The sequence below is a fragment of the Eucalyptus grandis genome, chromosome 6 (genome assembly GCF_016545825.1).
Source record: "Eucalyptus grandis isolate ANBG69807.140 chromosome 6, ASM1654582v1, whole genome shotgun sequence".
Taxonomy (NCBI): domain Eukaryota; kingdom Viridiplantae; phylum Streptophyta; class Magnoliopsida; order Myrtales; family Myrtaceae; genus Eucalyptus; species Eucalyptus grandis.
Window position 1 is genome coordinate 3,290,339 of NC_052617.1, and position 21,701 is coordinate 3,312,039.

At 40.6% G+C, this 21,701-nt stretch overlaps 1 protein-coding gene across 7 annotated transcripts; it reads left to right on the forward strand.

The window, feature by feature from the left end:
- The first annotated feature begins 2,879 nt into the window (after window positions 1–2,879).
- On the forward strand, window positions 2,880–18,142 carry LOC104447810 (endo-1,4-beta-xylanase 1). Of its 7 annotated transcripts, none has more exons than XM_039315714.1 (10): window positions 12,821–13,083; window positions 13,188–13,223; window positions 13,310–13,388; window positions 13,532–13,588; window positions 14,203–14,528; window positions 14,612–14,771; window positions 14,862–15,214; window positions 15,481–15,658; window positions 15,802–16,338; window positions 16,848–18,142. In XM_039315714.1, the coding sequence occupies exons 3-10, from the start codon at window positions 13,320–13,322 to the stop codon at window positions 17,961–17,963; spliced, it is 2,796 nt and encodes a 931-aa protein (XP_039171648.1). In that variant the 5' UTR covers window positions 12,821–13,083; window positions 13,188–13,223; window positions 13,310–13,319; the 3' UTR covers window positions 17,964–18,142. The 7 variants fall into 7 exon arrangements, with proteins under 7 accessions (XP_018731524.2, XP_010059841.2, XP_039171650.1 ...); XM_039315715.1 differs by having other exon boundaries at window positions 13,544–13,588; XM_010061532.3 differs by lacking the exon at window positions 13,188–13,223.
- Window positions 18,143–21,701: the final 3,559 nt, after the last annotated feature.

The following is a 21,701-nucleotide window of genomic DNA, read 5'->3' on the forward strand; positions in this document are numbered from 1 at the left end:
ATCTAGATTATTTCCCAAGAAAGATGCAATGTGGGAGGTAGTAGGGGGAAGGTCTAGGTGCCTCTAGCCTCTAGGACCTTAGGCTTATGCGAGTTTTTTACTGGCTTCGAGAAGCCAAATGCAATATGAGGTAACTGCAAGTTCTCTTTGAGCCTGCACATGACGGAGCTACGCCTTTAACCTCCCTATTCGTGCTAAAATCCAAGCGGAACTCCTTTGCCCTCTTTAGAATAGAGGACCGTGAAAATAATTTGTACATTTGTTCTGACCCCCTTCATCTGGTCGTTCCTACTATTTTGAAGGATCTGAACGTCTTCCTGTCTTTGGTTTCTGGCTGAACAAGACTGTCTATTTTCGGCGACAGGAGCAGACTTAGCTTCAATAACTACAGTTGTGATTAGCGGAAGCCAATAATGCGATCTTCATGAGAAGAGCAGGAAATGGGCGTTTTGTCAAATAATAAGAGTGCATCAGATGCAATGTTTTCAGTGACCATTTTTTTTTGGTTTTCTCTAGAGAGATGAGATGAACGAGGATGAAAGATGCGTCAGGTCCCCTGTTTAGTGTCGATGTAGTAATATATTAGGTGGATTTAGAGATCATATATATTAATATTAATGTTATAAATTTGCTCGTTTGTTTTTCAACTACTAAAAGTTGTTTTTTTTGTATTTGTTGAATGATAATACTACTACTCCTTTTCTTTTTTTCAATATGCAATGTTATATGAAAAAATTCAATTTTTTTTTAAATTAGTTTCATAAATTTTTGTTCAATATGCAATGCCGTTCATAAATTTTCAATTGATTAAAATATGTCTGAAAATGTTTTAAAATTTCATTGTCAATGTTTCATCATAGAAGTCGTTCCAAATCAAGACAAAACCTCTCACTTAAATGCCAACATTTCATCTTCTTCCTAAGCGTTCAATAAAGATTGCATGAAATGGAGAATAAAGAGTGAATGCTTACAATCACCGAAAAGAAAGCAATGAATTTTTTTTGCACTTTTTACTAGTCAGTGTTGTTTTCCTCGTTCTTGTGTTTAAGCGAGTTTTTGTGGAACAATTATCCCTTTTTTCTTGCCTGGATCCCATTGCAATTGATATTTGAAACTATAGATAATATCAAAAATAGTTCATGCACTTTTAATCTAAGGTTGATACCATAAAAAAATCCTTAATCGATACAATGTGATAAATTTACCATAAATACATTTTTTGCCACAAAAAATCAAAACTAGTACACTTATGACATATTAGCCCCAAATTAATTTTTTGATCACAAAAAATTCCAAACTGGTACATTTGCAATAATTTATCTTCTATCAACTTCCATCAAATTTTATCGTTAAATTTGCTTACCTAAATAGTCCAACATGACGTGGTATGGTAGCATGACAAATTCGCGCAGTAATCTATAGGATAAATATTATGAAAAATCTCAAATCAGTACATTTATAACAAATTTAACGATACTTTTGTGATAAATTTAACGGTACACCTATGACAAATTTGAGATTTTTCATAGCATTAACCCTATAAATTTCTACGTAGACTTGCCACATCACCATAACACATCACCATTCATTTTCCACATTAGCAAATTTATTGGTAAAATTTGACGGAAGATAATAGAGAATAAATTTATCACATATATACTAATTTAGGATTTTTGATTGTCAAAAAATTAGTTTAAAATAAATTTGTGACAAATGTACCATTTAGGAGTTTTAATGGTCAAAAAATTAGTTAAAAATAAATTTATCACGAGTGCACTCGTTTTGAATTTTTAGTGATATTAACCTTTTAATCTATGTTCAATTTGATCATTAAATTATAACCCTACGCAATTCGCAATTAATTTCTTATGCTATTAGAATTGATGTCGCCTTTTTAGTCAATTCAGGCTGAACATGGATATATCCGTTGGTGGACTGCGATTGCTTATGTATACAGCAAGCTAGCAAAATTGTGGAAAAAATGAAAAGAAGAAGAAGGAATAACAATACAAGAGCAGGGGAGAACTCAGGAGAGATCAAGATGTGAAAGGGGCCGCAGCCTCTGCCTGACTTTCACTAGCTGGTCTCAATGAGGACCAATGGCCCTCGTCCGGATGTGGCCCATTCCTGAGCGTGAAGAGACGAGACAGAAAGCACCAATGAGATTCCCGAGCGGTGAAGAGACGAGACAGAAGCACCAATGAGGCAAACATAAATCCACGATCAAAAAGTGACTTGCGTAGAACCCGTGCACCTCAAAATTTCAAGGGACGACGATGCCAAACGTGATCCGCAAACCTTTCCATGCAGAGCTATGCGAACCACATGGGCTTGGTTTGTATACGGGGGTGGGCTTTCAAGATCGACGGCATCTTCTATGTCACTCTATGCAATGATCTATTTACGCTGTCATTATATATTTGCATTCGTTGCAGAAACAGATGGTTTTTTTCCCCGCATTACACAACTAAATATTGTCATTCTAATTAAAGAAACCCGTTATATGTCCTGTGGGAGATGACTCCACGAGACTTGTTGAAGGCATTGGATGCTCTGCCTTAGATTTTTGCGAATCCGTCTTCAGTACAAGATGGTGGCCATCCGACTTGTTTTCTGGATCCAACTCGTGGGTCAGGTTCTTTTAAGATAATAGACAGCAAGCTACTTCGCTTCATTGGGCTGTGGGGTCTGCACAAACGCACCATTTCACTGACTCAGCAGCTTTAGACGTTACAAGCTCTACCGATCACGCACGCCCAGAAATGGGTTGGCCTCAGCATTGGAATTGCCGACCCAAGGTGCCTCTTCGCCAGATTGCTGGCGAGGTTTTAACTGGAGATGACAAGGGAAATGTTAGATTTAACTGTAGAAAAAACAGGGCCAGTCTTTGCAGGTCGTCGTCCAAGTCCCTGCTGCTGATTGTCGGTTCTGGTGTCAGCTTTCGTTAGCCACGGCTCCAACCGAGCGAAGAATGAGCTGCCAATCATCGCAACCCGGAAAGGCTAAGTTAGTATGCTCAAATCACGTTGATGGGGCGTTTGACTTGTCGAAAATGAGCTTTCACCTAATCCCCAAATGGAATAACAATAACATTTTCATTCAAACTACCAAAAAAGAGGAAAATAAAAAAAAATGGGGACCTCAAACTCTTCGATATCTCTGATTGATTATAATTTTTAATGTAATGTCTTACGATCTTCTTTAGTCATAAATACCTCATGTACTGTTTGTCGCAAAGAAATTACACAATTTTCCAAAGATTTATGCACAGCCGAGGTATGGAGGATCTGTGCCGGGTTTTCCGTTCTGATTTGAGGAAGCTTTTGAAATTTGTGCTTATGATCGACATTGATGAATCTTCTGTGCCCTGATTAAGCCCAGGTTTTTTCTGGGTTCTTGTCTTTGGGTCTTTTCTGGGTTTTGTCTTTGGGATTTCAAAGAAAGAATTTTGTGGGCAGGTTGATCCCGCTCTTTTCTTATGCTTCACTTGATCATCTTGTTGCAGTTGCAGAGTCCACAGAACAAGAAGCGTTCGTCCCTGCTGCTTGACAAGTTCGTTCTCCAGAGCCCATCCCAAGTTCCCTGGCAAAGAGGTACTTCGCTCAGTCTCCCCCTGTCCTCATCTTGAAAGAGTGCTGCTAGCAGCGTGAACTGTGAACGCACTTCAGTTTTCATTTTTCATTTTTTCAGGGACATCGTCGTTCTTTTTTTTTTTTGGTCTTTTTTTGGGGGAGTTGTTGTTTCTGATTCCCGCGTCTACCAAGGTATTCAAAGAGACTGCTGTTAATTAAAAGAGCAAAAGTGCTAGCAACAACTCAGAGGTGGGCGCTTCCTTCCTTCTTTTGTTCATCCTCAGCATTTGAGCTTGCAACCTCATGCTCAAATTATTATTCTTGTTTAGTTTGTTTGTGGGTTTGTGGGTTTGCGGGAACACCTGCAATTCAAATGATTTTCGTGTAGCTTTGGCTGGATGTCCAGATCTTTCAGAAACAAAAATTGTGCTCTCATAGGTCAATTTAGGAGTGTCTCGACTGTCATACTCCAAGTTATTGCCAGTCTATAGCATGCTGAGAAGCTGCATAGAGTTGTTGTTGCATCGTGGACCTGGCCCCTGATATTGAATATCAATGTTAATTGGACAACAGAAGGATCCACACAGTCTCGTATTTTTGTTGAATTTTGTGCAATGGGTTAAAGATCAAAGAATGTGAACAATGAGGTCAGGTGGCATGACCATCAAGAATGGCCTAAACTAGGGCTGGAACTGCTAACTTCTTTGTGAATTGGTTACTTGATCAGTATGTTGTTGAAGTGTTCCCTTTTTCTCCTATTTAGGACAACCAGCATCGCATGTTGATATTCCGAATATGTGGTTGAAGCTTAAGAATAATGATATTCTAAAACAGGTTACTCCCAGCAATATCCGAACCAGGATATGGCCAATTCAAGTGGTAGCCAAGGGACAAATGTCATACAGAATCATAATTTCTCTGGTGGAATGCATTCTTGGCATCCCATTTGCTGTGAAAGCTGGGTGGTCTCTGCAGAGTCGGGTGATTGCTATGCTGTGGTTACTAATAGAAAAGAATGCTGGCAAGGGTTGGGACAAGACATCACAAGCAGGCTTTCTCCAGGTTCCACTTATTCTGTATCTGCCTGTGTTGGAGTGTCGGGGTATCTTCAAGGCTCTGCTGATGTCTTGGCAACTCTGAGGCTAGAACACCAAGATTCTGCAACTACATATAAGCGCATTGGAATGTAAGGTTTCTGACATTTTAAGTACCTATATCTTCTCCAATCACCAAAGCAGTGAAGAAATTAACCGAACTGATCTGCTGCAGAACTTCTGTATCAAAAGAGAGGTGGGACAAGGTGGAGGGCTCATTTTCATTGTCATGTGTGCCAAACCGAGTTGTCTTTTACCTTGAAGGGCCTTCTCCTGGAATAGACTTACTTATAAAATCAGTAGTGATAACTTGTCTAAGTGCAAATGGAAGAGAGGTAATGACACAATTTCAAGGGAAAAAAAGAATTACCTCTAATTATTAGCTTCAGAATTGAAGAAGATGGGGACATTTTAAGCTGCGACAGTTGTCTGAATAATTTCTTTTTATGTTCTGCAAAGAGAGTGGACAGGGGATGCATAGCTGCTGATGATGAGAACATTATCCTCAATCCCGTATTTGATGATGGATTGAACAATTGGGCTGGGAGAGGTTGCAAGATCGTCCTAGAGGACTCTATGGCTGATGGGAAGATAGTGCCACAGTCTGGGAGGTACTTTGCATCTGCAACAGGGCGTACCCAGACCTGGAATGGGATTCAGCAAGAAGTTACTGGAAGGCTGCAAAGAAAACTTGCTTATGAGGTCACTGCACTAGTTCGTATATTTGGTAACAATGTAAGCAACACTGGCATACAGCTCACACTGTGGACCCAAATGCCAGATCTCCGTGAGCAGTACTTAGGCATAGCCAAGTAAGTTTAAACTCCTGTCACCTAAAGAAACTTCATATGATTATAGCAAGAGATGCTGAGGACATAGAGAAAGTGAAAATGGTAAGCCAAGTTCTCTGATCGTAGAGTTTCCAGATGGAAGGACATGGTTAATTATTTCTTGTTATCACCTTCAATTTTTGGGTTATTAGAAAGAGGTTTTATTCACTTTTCTGTAGTTGCTGGTATCCTGTATCTAATGATTTTCATCTATGCCCCTAAATCTCTTTTTAATTTCTCTCAAGAGTGCAAGCAACAGACAAGGATTGGACACAGATGCAGGGGAAGTTTCTCTTGAATGGTTCCCCGTCAAAAATTATCATCTCCATAGCAGGTCCCCCTGCAGGTACTGATATTCTTGTGGATAGCTTAACAGTTAAGCATGCGGCAAAAGCTGCTCCTTCTCCTCCACCAATTATCAAGGTTTGTAGCTTTTGATGTTTCCAGCTGATATATCTTCTCCATATCATTAATGTTTGAAGCTTCTTTTTGACATTCTGAAAATTGCTTTTCTAGAAATGAAACCTATATGCTAAGCACCTGACTTCTGCTCTATTGCAGAATCCTGCGTTTGGAATCAATATACTGGAGAACAGTGACCTAAAAAATGGGACTAATGGGTGGTTTCCCCTTGGTAACTGCACTTTGAGCATTCGAACTGGTTCGCCACATATTCTTCCCCCATTGGCAAGGGAATCGCTTGAACCTCATGAACCTTTGAGTGGCCGTTACATCCTTGTGACAAATCGCACTCAGACTTGGATGGGCCCTGCTCAGGTGATCACTAATAAGCTCAAACTCTTTTTGACATATCAAGTTTCTTCTTGGGTCCGGATAGGTTCTGGTGCAAGTGCTCCTCAAAATATTAAAGTTGCACTTAATGTGGACGACCAATGGGTCAATGGTGGGCAAGTCGAGGCTAATGATGACAGATGGTATGAACTTAGCGGTTCATTCAGAATCGAAAAGCAACCCTCAAAGGTCATGGTCTACATCCAGGGTCCTGCTTCAGGTGTCGACTTGATGGTTGCAGGGTTTCAAATTTTCCCTGTTGATCGACATGCAAGGTTTAAGCATTTGAAAAAGCAGACTGATAAGGTAAGTTCTGGGCATAACATTAGTGCAAGATTGGTGGTATAATGGTTAATTAATGGGTGCCGTGGCTTATCTGAATTGATGACATTTACAATGCTGACTTTAACCGACATAGATTCCTCTTTTGACAAAAAGAGGGTCTCCTTTTTACCACACACCTGTATTTTCTGAGTGGGGTAGTTGATAAGACTTATATGCCTGCATTCTCTCTTTTCAGCCCTAGAAAGATGATAGCTCCTAGAGTTTTGCTGCTTAGTATATCTCAGAACTTGTTTTTCTAAATCTTGCCATTGATCACCTATATGTAAGATAGGATTCTGATATTGCTAGTATGAGTACCTAGAGGGGGGTGAATAGGTGCCTAAACAATTTATCGATATACGGAAGCGATTCTTAACATATGATAGAAAGTAAATTCTCTCTTAATTAACAAAATGAAATACGATTGATGTAGAGAGAGTGAGGAAGAGAAAATTGAACACAGGATTTATAGTGGTTCGGCTTATTCCAAGCCTACGTCCACTCTTCCGCACTGACAGCCCACCGGCTGGATTTCACTATGATCAAAAGAGAAGTTACAGCACAGCTTTGCCTTGATTCCACAGTGTAGATGTTTTACCACACCTCCTCAAGGTCTCTCACAAATATAGACTCTCTTTTGTATACAAGTATTTGCTCAAAGAATTTATCTAAACAAATAGGAGCTTCAGACTTTGGAATTCTTCTATCGTGCACACCTCGAACAACTAAGAACGTCTTCCTTATATACTCCTTTATGCCATCATACCCGTTGGCACTTACCAAAGGAATTCCTCCAATCTACCCGTTGGATGGAATCAATTCCAATCTACCCGTTGGATGGAATCAATTAGGAAGATTGTTCGAGCTATTAAAGGAACGTGTTGATAGCCCATCAATCCTGTTCGCCCATACAATCAGGATCTCGGTTTCCATAAGTAGAACCTTCCAATAATATTTAGACAATCATCGAATCTTCAGTCATTGAATCAATCTTGATCAATCAAAGGATTCTTATACGTCTTCTCCAACCACGAGATCTTCTCCAAATGATAAGGTTAAATCCTGAACAAAATATCCAGTTCTGGATAACCTTTTTTCAACGGATTAGAGACTGTCAATGAGGATAGACTTTGAGTCTTGAGTCTGGCTGTCCGGAAGTCTTCAGACTTTAACTAACAGAGTCTGCAAACCTTCAGACTAGACTGATGGAAATGTTTTGTCAACTTCAAAACACTTCACGAAAATTTCTCCAACAGATTCACACACAATTTGGGGGATAAGTTTTGTTAAAATTGAGTACTTGCTCCTGATAAGGAAATGGCAGAGTAAGCTAATATTATACTTGGATTGAGTTACTTGGATATCTGACTGAGTTTGCTACGATTTTAACATGTTACTTTAATCATCAAGCAAAAACGTTTCCCTTAGCTTCTAATTCTCATGTTTTCCTCTCATTACCTCGCAGCTCCGTAAGCGCGATGTTGTCCTGAAGTTTTCAGGTGTTGATTCAAGCAGCTTGCTTGGTGCTACCGTGATCGTCAAACAGATAAAAGGTAGTTTTCCTTTTGGCTCCTGCATAAGCAGAACGAACATAGACAATGAAGATTATGTTGATTTCTTCATAAAGAACTTCAACTGGGCTGTTTTTGAGAATGAATTGAAGTGGAACTGCACGGAGCCACAACAGGGAAAATTTAACTACCGGGATGCCGATGAGTTGCTTGATTTGTGTAAGAGCCACGGTATTGAAACCAGAGGCCACTGTATCTTCTGGGAAGTGGAGAGCACGGTTCAATCGTGGGTCCGATCCCTCAACAACAACGACTTGATGAGCGCTGTTCAAAACCGTTTAAAGGGGCTCCTTTCTCGCTACAAGGGCAGGTTCAATCACTATGATGTGAACAACGAGATGCTGCATGGATCATTCTTTCGAGATAGATTAGGAAATGATATCCGAGCGAATATGTTTAGGACTGCACACCAACTAGATCCATCAGCCACACTATTTGTGAATGATTATCATGTGGAAATTGGGATCGATCCCAAATCATCCCCAGAGAGCTACATAGAACAGATCCTTGATCTACAGGAGCAAGGTGCACCGGTTGGCGGAATCGGGATTCAAGGGCATATAGATAGTCCAGTGGGACCAATCATTAGTTCAGCTCTGGATAAGCTGGGCATCCTCGGCCTTCCAATCTGGTTCACCGAGCTTGATGTGTCCTCTGCTAACCAGCACGTAAGAGCTGATGATCTGGAGGTCATGCTTCGAGAAGCATTTGCTCATGCTGCAGTGGATGGGATAGTGCTGTGGGGATTCTGGGAGCTGTTAATGTTCCGAAGCAACGCGCACCTGGTCAATGCGGAGGGGGACGTCAATGAAGCTGGCAAGAGATACCTCGCTCTTAGGAAAGAGTGGTCGTCTCATGCTCACGGACATGTCGATGAGCAAGGCGAGTTCGCGTTTAGAGGCTTTCACGGGACATACGACGTCGAGATCGTCACCGCTTCTAAACGGACTACGAAGAGCATTGTCGTTGATAAGGGCGAGTCCCCACTCGTCGTGTCTGTAAGTCTTTCGAGTCGCACGTGAGTGTTGCAACTGAATATTGTCGTTGATCATGTTCTTTCCGACATTCTTAGCCAAATTGCACGATGCAAGGCGGTGCATGACTGTCCATAGCATAGTTTGCAAAGGGATCGATTCATATCTTCATTGTAATTTCAAAACCAAAAGATAAGATGTGGTTGCTGCCTACTGAGAATCTGACTGACCCTTCGAATGAGTTGTAAATTTTCGTTTCTGTTCATATTTTGTTTTTTTCTATTTCCCCAAAAAAATAAGATTTTCTACGTTACCCTTTTTACTTATGCTATTTTCCTCTTTCTTTTATTCCTTCGTCAATCTAATGGAAGACAATTTGACTCAAAAAAGAAAATCTAATGGAAGACAAATTATTTTCGCCTTTTTTTGCCAACTTGTATTTTAAAGATAGAATTGTACCTGTATTCTCGTGCTATGATTTTATTTTTTTGATATACCTTTGCAATGTTGTGCAATATATATGGAAAATTCCTTCCATTGTTCCTTTAACATATTTATTATCTAAAAATTAAAGTGTAGGATAACAAAAACTAAAACTTCAATATTATTATAAAATGATGTGACTACCATTTTATAATCCTCATCCTGTTTAATACGTATTTCCCTAACAAGTGTATCGAGAATGGGCCACCACTTGCTGGTATAAACTTTGGAGGCCGTAGAACTGAAATGGCAGGGATTGTTGCTATTTCATCTGTATCATCATGTGATCATGTTATCCTATTTTGTTTGGGACTTCCTAGGTAGAGACTATAGTTGGTTTGAACTGTAACATTCCGTCTGCAGGGACATTCAAGTAGAGGCTTCGAGTTTCGTTACTTGAACCGTTATCGCCTCGCTTGGGACATCTCAGGGAAGTTCCAGCTTGCAGTTTTATGGGTGTTTCGTTTTCTCTCTTGTAGTTACTGTAAGTGACCAGCTCGCAGTTTCACGTATAAGATGGTGGCACCGTCTTCATCCCTTGCTTCTGGCCGACTTGAGGCTTCCATCACTCCCCATATGCACGTTTGCTTTCGAGTTCCATGATCAGAAAAGCACCGTCTTCTCATCGAACCAACTTAGGCAGACTGCGAGGGAAGTCCCGAATTCTCCGGCTGGCTCCATCAACGGTATGTTCGCTCTCCAGGGTGCAGGCAGCTCGTTCGTCCTGCACGGGTTCGCCATCCGCATGTGGGGTTTTGATTTTGATAATAAGAATGGGGCGATTCACGCTCACAAACGTCCCGGTCCGGAGCTATCCGGATGGGCTTTCAGGACCAATGGGCCTGTCTTTTATCTGTTGAATTTTGGCCTTCTGTTTTCCTTTTCGTTGTCGCTCAGCAATGGTCCATAGGGGTGAGCGGTTCGAGTCCAGGTTCGGTTCGGTTCCGAGCAAACTCGAACCCTGGAACCTAAAACCTACCAAAAATGGGTAAGCTTGAACCTGGGCGTGGCCGGAACTTGGAACCTACCCCGTCACAAGTTCCAGGTGGTCGGTTCCAGGCATTCCAACAGTTCTTTTTTTTTTTTTTTTGTTTTCAGATTATCATATTTGAACTAAAAAAATATAACGCGCACGTTACCAAAAAAATATAACGTACGCGCACGTTACCAAAAAAAAAACTATAACATATGTGCACGTTACCAAAAAAAATATAACGTATGCGCATGTTACAAAAAAAAAACTATAACATGCACGCACGTTACCAAAAAAAAAATATAACGTATGCACACGTTACTAAAAAAAACTATAATGTACGCGTATACTACACGGTAACTTCCCATTGACATGTTATCTTGATACATTAACTTCGCACTGCACAACAATAATAAAATATAATTATAAATTTCAAAACAAATAGCAAACTAGAAAGTAGAAATAAAACACCACTAAAACAAGAATGTCTAGAGGTACAAGTTTTGAAAACAATTTTGATTAAACCCTTAAATGAACTCAGAAAATTCTGAAATTTGGAAACGTTGTATTTAAGACCTAGAGGTACAAGTTTCATGAAGAAATCGTAGTCCAATTCGTTCTGGATTAAAAGATAAAATCGATTTACTTTTCCTATTCTCTACTTGCACAGTTTTTGAAACATTTTTGGTTAAATAGGCAAATAAACTACAAAAATTACGAAATTTAAATATGTTGTAGGGAAGACATGAAGAGAGATATTTCATGCAGAACACATTTCCAAAAGAACCTCATACAAAATGATATAGTCCACGCATTGCAACTTACAAGATCCGAACACATCAGATTGCACAGTTTTAGAAAATTTCCGATTAAATACCAAATGACCTTAAAAAATTATGAAATTCGACTATGTGATAGACAAGACTATAAGGTAGATACTTCATGAAAACATCGAAGTCAAATTCGTCCTAGATAATTAAATATGGACGGTTAAAATCCCTGTTCGTAGTACTGTAATTCCAGATCTAACCATCTCCAAAGGACCACGATTTCACCTACCTATTCTTGTTTTTTTTCTCTAAATTTTTTATATGTTGTACCTCAGGATGTCCTTTACAACTTTTGTTAAGAAACCGAAGTGAAATTTCGACAAAAAGGTCGCCTTACAGTCCATGCATTCATCAAGGGTCGGTCCCAAAATCTCAAGATCCAGTCTTTCCAAAGAATAACGATTTCACCCACTTATACTTGTTTTTTTTGTCCCAAATTTGAGTATGTTATACTACAAGACGTCCTTTACAACTTTTATTTAGAGGCCGAAGCCAAAATTCAACTAGAACATCACATAAAAGTCACTAGAACATCCAAGGTCGAGCTTTTTCTGCCCTAAGTAATTGGTTCCGGAACCGGTCCCCCTTGGAACCGGGAACCGAACCGGACCCTCCTCCGGTTACCGCGCTCAGCCCTAGTGGTCCATGGACATAAACAAACATCGTCTAGTCAACTATTGACAATATCTGCTTATCATTTCAGTTGCAGCCCTTTGCTAGAAGGATAGCTTCTCGCCGCATTGCACAACTACATATCGTCATTCTGATGACCCACCCACGCAACTAAAACAGGAACGGGTTATATATCCTGTCAGCAAGATGACTCCAGGGACTTGTTCAAGCTTTGGATGCTTTGCCTTCGGATTTCTGAATCCTTCTTTCTGTACAAGATGGTGGGCATTGGACTGCTTTTCTGGGTCCACCACCTCTCGTGGATTGGTCTCTTGGAAATTAGGAAAGGGGCTTTGCTTGATTGGGTTATGGGATCTGCACAGCTGCACATGTTTACTGACTCGGGTTTTAATTCAAGCTTTTATTGATCACCCAACCGTAGAAATGAATTGCCAACACAAGGTTGCTCTTCACCGGATCCATGGCAAGGTTGTAGCTGGAGATGACGATAGAGATGTCAAATTTATTGCAGAAATATCATGCCAGTCTAGCAGCACGTCTTGCGAGTCTCTCTGGTGCTCACTGCCGGTGCTGGTGTCGGTGTCTCTTTCGTCAGCCACGACCCAACCGAGCAAAGTCATGAGCTGCGAATTATCGCACCCCGGAAATGCTAAGTTAGCATACTCAAATCACCTTGATGGGATGTTTGACTGGTCGAAAATTAGATTTCACCTAATTCGTCGGGATGAAATAACAGTTAGACTTCCATTCCAAACGATGACTACGAAAACAAGATTAGAATAAGGGAATCTTCTTGCATCCCGAAAGGAATGATGAACCTTCATTTCCAATACAAGCATCCAAAGCGCACTTAGGCTACAAACCAAATCTGCAAGACAAAGCAAAACGAGGCCGAGAATTTATGGAGCGTCAGCCTTACCTCAAAAGCGATTCTGGGTTGTTCTTGATAGTGCTCTGCTAGCCCCACCGCGAAGGAATGCTAGCCTTTCGACATTATCTCCAACAAGGTAAACAAGAATGCCAAGTTTTCTCCTCTGTCTTAATGGAAGCTTCTGAAATCGGTACCTGCGATTGATAATGATGGAATTTCCTGTGTCTTGATTAAGCCCAGATCTAAAGGAAGGGTTTTTCGAGGATCTCGTCTCTGGTCTTTTCTTGGGGCTTTCAAATAAATGGTTCTGGATAGGGTGGTCCCACTCTTTTCTTATGCTTCACTTGATCATCCTGCTGCAGAGCCTATAAAATGAGGAGGGTTTGTGCCTGTTTCCTCACAAGTCCTGCCAAAACCCCTCCCAAGCACGGGACCCAGCGGGTACTTCCTCTCCCTATCTTTCTCTTGAAGATCTGGTATTGTTAGTGGTGTCGGCTGTGAGCCCATTTCAGTTTTTAATTTTCCTTTATTAAAGGACATTGTTGTTCTTTGTTCTTTATTTCTGATTCCTGTGAGTTTGTAAGGTATCCAAACAGACTGCTGGTAACCAAAAGAGTGAAAGCGCTAGCAACAACTCAGAGGTAAGTACCTCCTTTCTCCTTTTGTTCAGCCTCAGCATTTTAGCTTGCGATCTCATAATGGAAATTACTGTTTCTGTTTAGCCTGTTTGTGGGTTTGCGGTGGTGGTTCTCCTTGATCTCGCTTCGCGGGTATATATGCATTTCAAATGGCTTTCATGTAGATTTGGTTGGATGTCCAGATCTATTCATAAACAAACAATGTGCTCTCATAGATCACTTCATGAGCATGTCAATCATCAAACTCAAACTTATTGCCAGTCTATAGTATGCTGAGAAGCTGCATAGAGTTGTTGCATTATTGGCCTGGACCCTGATATTGAATATCAATGTTAGTAGGACAACAGAATGATCCCTGCTATCTCATGTTTTTTTCAAATTTTGGGTTTATGATCAAGGAATGTGGACAATGAGGTTCAGGTGGCATATACCCCAAGCATGGCCTACTTCACGGCTGGAATAGCAGAACTGCTTAAGTGATTGGTCATTTTTCGAAGTGTTCCCTTTTCCTCCTATTGGGGAAAACCAGCATGGCATGTTGATATTTTGAAAGTGCAGCTAAAGCTTAAGAATTATGGAATTCTGAGATCAATTACTCTTGGTAAAATCTAAACCAGGTCATGGCCAACTCCAGCGGTAGTCAGGGGACAAATATCATACAGAATCATAATTTCTCTGGAGGATTGCATTCTTGGCATCCCAATTGCTGTGAAAGCTGGGTGGTCTCTGCAGAATCGGGCGATTGCTATGCTATGGTTACGAATAGAAAAGAATGCTGGCAAGGATTGGAACAAGACATCACAAGCAGGGTTACTCCAGGTTCCACTTATTCTGTTTCTGCCTGCGTTGGAGTGTCAGGGTCTCTTCAAGGCTCTGCTGATGTCTTGGCAACTCTGAGGCTAGAACACCAAGATTCTGCAGCTACATATAAGCGCATTGGAATGTAAGGTTTCTTACATTATAAGTATCTATATCTTCTCAAATCACCAAAGCTGTGAACAATTTAACCAAACTGATCTACTGCAGAACTTCTGTATCCAAAGAGAGATGGGACAAGGTGGAGGGCTCATTTTCGTTGTCTAGTATGCCGAACCGAGTTGTCTTTTACCTTGAAGGGCCTTCTTCTGGAATTGACTTGCTTATAAAATCAGTGGTGATAACTTGTCAAAGTGCAAATGGAAAAGAGGTAATTAGGCATTCTAAGGAGAAATTATAAAAAAATGTGACTTAAGTTATTAACAGTTGTTGAATAATTTCCTTTTATGTGCTGCGAAAGAGAGTGGACAGGGAACACATAGCTGCTGGTGATGAAAATATCATCCTCAATCCCATATTTGATGATGGATTGAAAAATTGGGCTGGGAGAGGTTGCAAGATTGTCTTGCACGACTCTATGGCTGATGGGAAGATAGTTCCACAGTCTGGGAAGTACTTTGTATCTGCAACAGAGCGTACCCAGACTTGGAACGGGATTCAGCAAGAAGTTACTGGAAGGCTACAAAGAAAACTTGCTTATGAGGTCACTGCATTGGTTCGTATATTTGGTAACAATGTCAGCAGCACTGACGTCCGGATCACGCTGTGGACCCAAACGCCGGATCTCCGTGAGCAGTACATAGGCGTAGCCAAGTAAGTTTGAATTCCCCTCACCTAAATAAGCTTCATATGGTTATAGCAAGTGATACCAATGACAGAAATATGGAATGGTAGGCCAAGCTTCTCTCATCCTTGAGTATCCAAAAGGACAGACATGGTCAATTATTTCTTGTGATCACCTTCCATTTATGGTTCATGAGAAAGAAATTTTATTCTCTCTCCTCTGGCTGCTAGTATCCTGTGTTTAATGATTTTAATCTATGCCCCTTAAGTGCTTCAACTTTTTTATCTCTCTCAAGCATGCAAGCAACAGACAAGGACTGGACACAAATGCAGGGGAAGTTTCTCTTGAATGGTTCCCCGTCAAAAGTTATCATCTACATTGAAGGTCCACCTGCCGGTACTGATATTCTTGTGAACAGCTTAACAGTAAAGCATGCGGCAAAAGCTGCTCCTTCTCCTCCACCAGTTATTCAGGTTTGTAGCTACTGAATATTCCGATTGATATATCTTCTTTATTTCATTAATGTTTGAAGATTCTCTTAGACATTCTGAAAACTGCTTCTCTACAAATGAAACCTGTATATTTAAGCACCCGTCCGCCACTCTTCATTTTGCAGAATCCAGCTTTTGGAGTAAATATAATAGGAAACAGTGACCTAGATAATGGGACTAATGAATGGTTCCCCCTTGGTAACTGCACTTTGAGTGTTCGAGCTGGTTCACCGCACATTCTTCCCTCCTCAGCAAGAGATTCGCTTGGGCCTCATGAGCCTTTGAGTGGCAGTTACATCCTTGTGACAAATCGCACACAGACTTGGATGGGCCCCGCTCAGATGATCACTGATAAGCTCAAACTCTTTTTGACATATCAAGTTTCCGCTTGGGTACGGATAGGTTCTGGTGCGAGTGGTCCTCAAAATATTAATGTTGCACTTGGTGTGGACAACCAATGGGTCAATGGTGGGCAAGTCGAGGCTAATGATGACAGATGGCATGAACTTAGTGGATCATTCAGAATTGAAAAGCAACCGTCAAAGGTCATGGTCTACATCCAGGGTCCTGCTCCAGGTGTTGACTTGATGGTTGCAGGGGTTCAAATATTCCCAGTTGATCGACAAGCGAGGTTTAACCATCTGAAACATCTGACTGATAAGGTAACTTCCAGGAAAAACTTTAGTGCAAGATTTGTGGTATAATGATCAATCAGTGGGTGTCCTGGCTTAACTGGATTGATGACAATTTCCAATCATAGTTTTCTCTTTTGACAAAGTGACTGTACTTTTGCAATGCGCTTGTAGTGTCTGAGTTGTGTCTATAACTTGCTGATGGGAGTTATAAACTTGCGTTCTTGCTTTTCGCCCTAGAAAGATGATGGCACTTACAGTTTCACTGCTTAGAATATCTTGGAACTTGTTATTCCTAATCTCGCCATTGATTGCCTATATAAGTTAAACATTGCACCTGCAATTCAGGGAATAAATATTGTTCAAAATTGAATACTCGCTCCTTGATAAGTATAGCAGAGTAAGCTCATATTTTATGTGAATTAGGTTGCTTGGATATCTGACCAAGTTTACTACTCCCTTAAACATGTTTACTTGTATATCAGGCAAAGTCATGTGCCTTGGTTTCTAATTTTCATGTTTTCCTTTCACTGCTGCAGCTCCGTAAGCGTGATGTTGTCCTGAAGTTTTCTGGTGCGGATTCAAGCAGCTTGGTTGGTGCCACCGTGATTGTCAAACAGACACAAAATAGTTTTCCGTTTGGCTCGTGCATAAGCAGAACAAACATAGATAACGAAGATTTTGTCGATTTCTTCGTGAAGAACTTCAACTGGACTGTTTTTGGGAATGAATTGAAGTGGTACTGGACGGAGCCACAACAGGGAAATTTTAACTACCGGGATGCTGATGAGATGCTTGACTTGTGTAAGAGCCATGGCATAGAAACCAGAGGCCACTGTATCTTTTGGGAAGTGGAGAGCACGGTTCAATCGTGGGTCCGATCCCTCAACAACAATGACTTGATGAGCGCTGTTCAAAACCGTTTAAACGGGCTTCTTTCTCGCTACAAGGGCAAGTTCAGTCACTATGATGTGAACAACGAGATGCTACACGGATCATTCTATCAAGATAGATTAGGAAAAGATATCCGAGCAAATATGTTTAAGACTGCAAACCAATTAGATCCATCTGCCACACTATTTGTGAATGATTATCATGTGGAAGATGGGTGCGATACCAAGTCATGCCCTGAGGGCTACATAGAACACATTCTTGGTCTACAGGAACAAGGCGCACCAGTCGGCGGAATCGGGATTCAAGGGCATATAGATAATCCAGTGGGACCAATCATTAATTCGGCTTTGGATAAACTGGGCATCCTCGGCCTTCCAATCTGGTTCACTGAGCTTGATGTGTCCTCTGTTAACGAGTACGTAAGAGCTGATGATCTGGAGGTCATGCTCCGAGAAGCATTTGCACATCCTGCAGTAGATGGGATAATGCTGTGGGGATTCTGGGAGCTGTTTATGAGCCGAGACAACGCGCACCTGGTCAATGCGGAGGGGGATGTCAATGAAGCCGGCAAGAGATACCTGGCTCTCAGGAAAGAGTGGTCGTCTCATGCTCACGGACATGTCAACGAACAAGGCGAGTACACGTTCAGAGGATTCCACGGGACGTACGACGTCCTCATCGTTACCTCTTCTAAACGGACTACAAAGAGCATCGTCGTTGATAAGGGCGAGTCCCCGCTCGTCGTGCCTATAAGTCTTTGAGTCACACGTGAGTGTTGCCACTGAACATGGTGTTACTTGTAAATTATTGATCATACTGCGTGATGGAATAAGGGGGCACATGACTGTACATAGCATGGTGTGCAAAGGGGATTGATTGATGTCTATATTGTAATTTTAAAGCCAAAAAAATAAGATATGATTGCTGCTTGCTAAGAGTCTGATTGAACCTTTTGGATGAGTTGGATTAATATGGGCATGATTCCTAGAAGTCATATCATAGGGACATTGAAATTCTTTAAAACCGTCGAAGGGTTGTATGCAGAGAAAAAAGACACGAGGTTATACCCCGTTTTGCCGTGTGTCATTTGTGGTTAGTCTATCCAGTTCTACTTACTGCTTTATGTAGGAAGCTTGTGAGATAAGAACAGACTTTACTTCATTTTGGATTTTTAATATCACATCACATATTACGACAAAGTTTAAAAACCGTTTATGTCATTATCCCAAATAATTAATATAATAAAGGAGTGTCATCAAAACAAGGGTTAATTTTTTATAAAAGAATCAATCTATTTACCCAGTTTAACTTAATTTTGTTTGTAAATGTTTTACTGTAATAAGTCAAACTATAGATTAATTATAATATCTCATTATTGCCATGGAAGGTAAATAGTCATTACCATAGACATACTTTGATGCTATCATTAAGTGATTCGAAAAGGTTAAAATATATTTCTTTGATAGATAAATTAAAATTCCCTGTGAGGTATTGACACCTCCAATCTATCAGGACTGCATGATATGAGAAAGGAGGTGCCTCATAACATAAAATTTCAACAAAAATAAAACGATTATACTGAAATAACATTTTTGCTAGTACGAGCATTATATAGACAATTTTTTTTTCGCGGCATCTCGTGGACGGTTTCTAGTGGACTTAAAAGGCAGTGTGGACTTGGATTTGTTTCCTATTAATAAAATATTTTCATATTTAACGACGATCTTTTTATATATATAAATTTTTAAAAATTGTATTGCTAAAATAGTTTTATACTTTTATAAATTTTAAAATAATTATTTAAAAAAATCGAAATTTAATTATTTTTTAAAAAATTAATTTTTTAATTAATTTTTAAAAATTAATTTTAATTATTTTTATTTTATTTTTTAAAATATAATTTTCTTTTTCTTTTTCTTTTTCTTCTCCTTCTTCTTCTTCTTTGGCCGGCCGCCGGCCACTGACGACGGCCGGCGAAAAAAACAGGCTCGCCTTTATTATCTTTTCATCTCTTTTCGAAATTATCTCTGTCTAATGCAATAACAACATAAATAATAGTCTTGAAGGGCCCGAAGCTCGAGGGCTGCCGGCCCGGTATAAAAGATGAGTTTTCAACCCAACCCATTTTTAATCTCCTAACTAGAAGCCATGACCATAAATGACCCATTTAACACCTCTAACCATGAGAAACACCCAAGCTTGACATGGGCCATTACTGCCAAACAAAACCTTGTGGGTTCCTCTTGCGTTGTCGTCTTTGAGTTGAGCCCATTCCACCCTTGCTGGCCCAAGTAGGAGGGGGCTTCCAAATGGAGATCACCTGACTAGTCATATGAGAAATTCTTACATGGGCCGTATCATACGACCACGCCCATTAGATCATGTGGGATCCGAGCCAAACTTAACGTTGGAGATGGATGATAACGACATAGATCCGGTCCGTGGTGAGTTGGGTTTGGACAGGCATTTTGCTTCGTCTATCTACTTTTCTTAGGCTTCATTTACAGTGGATCGGGAAACGGAAGTGAATTTGGATCATTCATTTCTATAGCAAAGGCACCGGTAGAACAAAGGTCAAATCTAGACTACTCTCACTCTTTCTTTCTTTTTCTTTTTCTTTTTTCCTCTCTTCTTCTTTTCCTAGGGAATGATTTGGAGGTTAACGGCAGAGACGCATATTAATTATTTTAGGTGTGCAGTAACCCATTTAGGCGTGAGATTAAGTTGGCGCTAACAGCTCAATTCAAAGATCGATGGGGCCCTAGCAGATTTGTTTAAGATTCTACAATTAAATCGGACAATAACTTCAACATCGATTAAATAGAAAAGGACACCCGACTCGTCCTCGTAATCACGACACATATGGTAAAATAATTAGAACACAAAAGACATCCACATACCACCATCAGATCAGATATCAATATCACAATCAACTTAAGCATTGACTCCTGGCACCCAACTAAAGATGGCAATTCTTTCAACAATCCACGGGGATTGGTTCCTCTCTCTCTCTCTCTCTCTCTCTCTCTCTCTCACTGTTGCATCCTTAATTCAACCTTCTTAAGCGGTGAACAATAATGCACACAGAAAAAATATCTCAATCCTCGAGATTTTGCACATTTGCAAACAAGAGGGAAGGGGATGGCCCCCACTTGAGTTGGAGATTACTAGTCTCATTAAACGTTACTGTATATTTGTGTATATATATACATATATTAGTTCCCCATACGGAGCATATTGAGGAGGTGCAATCATTAATGACCTCGAAAGAAAGAAAGAAATTATAAAATAATGCAATAGAATATGATATAAATAAATAAAAATAATGGGGGAAAGAAAAGAAAGGGAGAGAAAGGGAGGGTGGGGGAAAACAACACCCTTCCTCCAATCCCTTTACCAAGTGTGCCCCGCTATCACATCATTTGATAGACTCCCACCACCATCTGAGCGTCTAATTACTATGATGATGAGACCCTTTGTAGACCCGAATCCATCAAAAACAGTCCCATCCTTGTCTCATTTTTACACGGCTCTGCCGGCCCCGCCTCCCACATGGTTGCATAGTGAGCCTTGCCGGACACAACATCCACCCCCCTATTCGTTGAATTTCATGCGCCTTATACGATCTAATATCCATCTTTTTTTCTTCTCTTCCTCTCTTTTCCTTCTTCTTTTTTTTTTTCTTTTGGGGTGAGAGGGAGAGGGGTTTGGCATAGTCATCTGCCCAATCGATTAATTTAATCCCGACGCGTAAATCACATGGGGCTTCGTGTTCGTTCGGCCTAGAGCGTCCTCTTCCCCCTTTTTCTTTTTACTTGTACGTTTGAATTCCCTTCGTTTTGGTCAGCTAGCTGAAAGTACTCTTTGGCTGATTAGTGAGGTGCCCCTTTTCTTTACTTAACCGAGTAATTTCCTTGATCGACATGAAAAAGTTGTTTTGCGCGTACAAGGAATAGGAATAGCTAAGGCGGTGAGATTGACATAGCCCCTCCTCGCCAATTGCCAACCCCAGCACCGATGAAAATATGAGCAAAAAGAAGTTACCTGTGCAATAATATAGCAGAATATATATGTTATCATGGATACGGTTTCACCTTCATGCTTATTGAAGTTTAATCTGTTGATCAGTGTATAAGGTATTCATATCGCTTGCATGGGTTTATAATCAAGAATTGCTGTTGGCCGAAAGAAAAAGCGACCGAGAATCGCTCCTCGTTGTAGCTCATCAACGTGAGGCACAAGGACAGCGAAACCAACACCTACGTTAGGTAAAGCGCACGTTGCTGTCAAGTTCGAGAGGGTTCGAGAGCTGGAACTGAGAGCAAAGAGTTGCCTGTATGGACTGAGCAAACGACACGATGGCTAGGGTTTTAGGAGGGGGAGGGGGACTGGATTTAGGATTCAGGATTTAGACTCATGACACTGGGGAATTTGGGAGCGAAAAGTTTGACCTGAAACAGGACAAACGAAAGAAGAGGACTGTAGCTGATCTCATCACC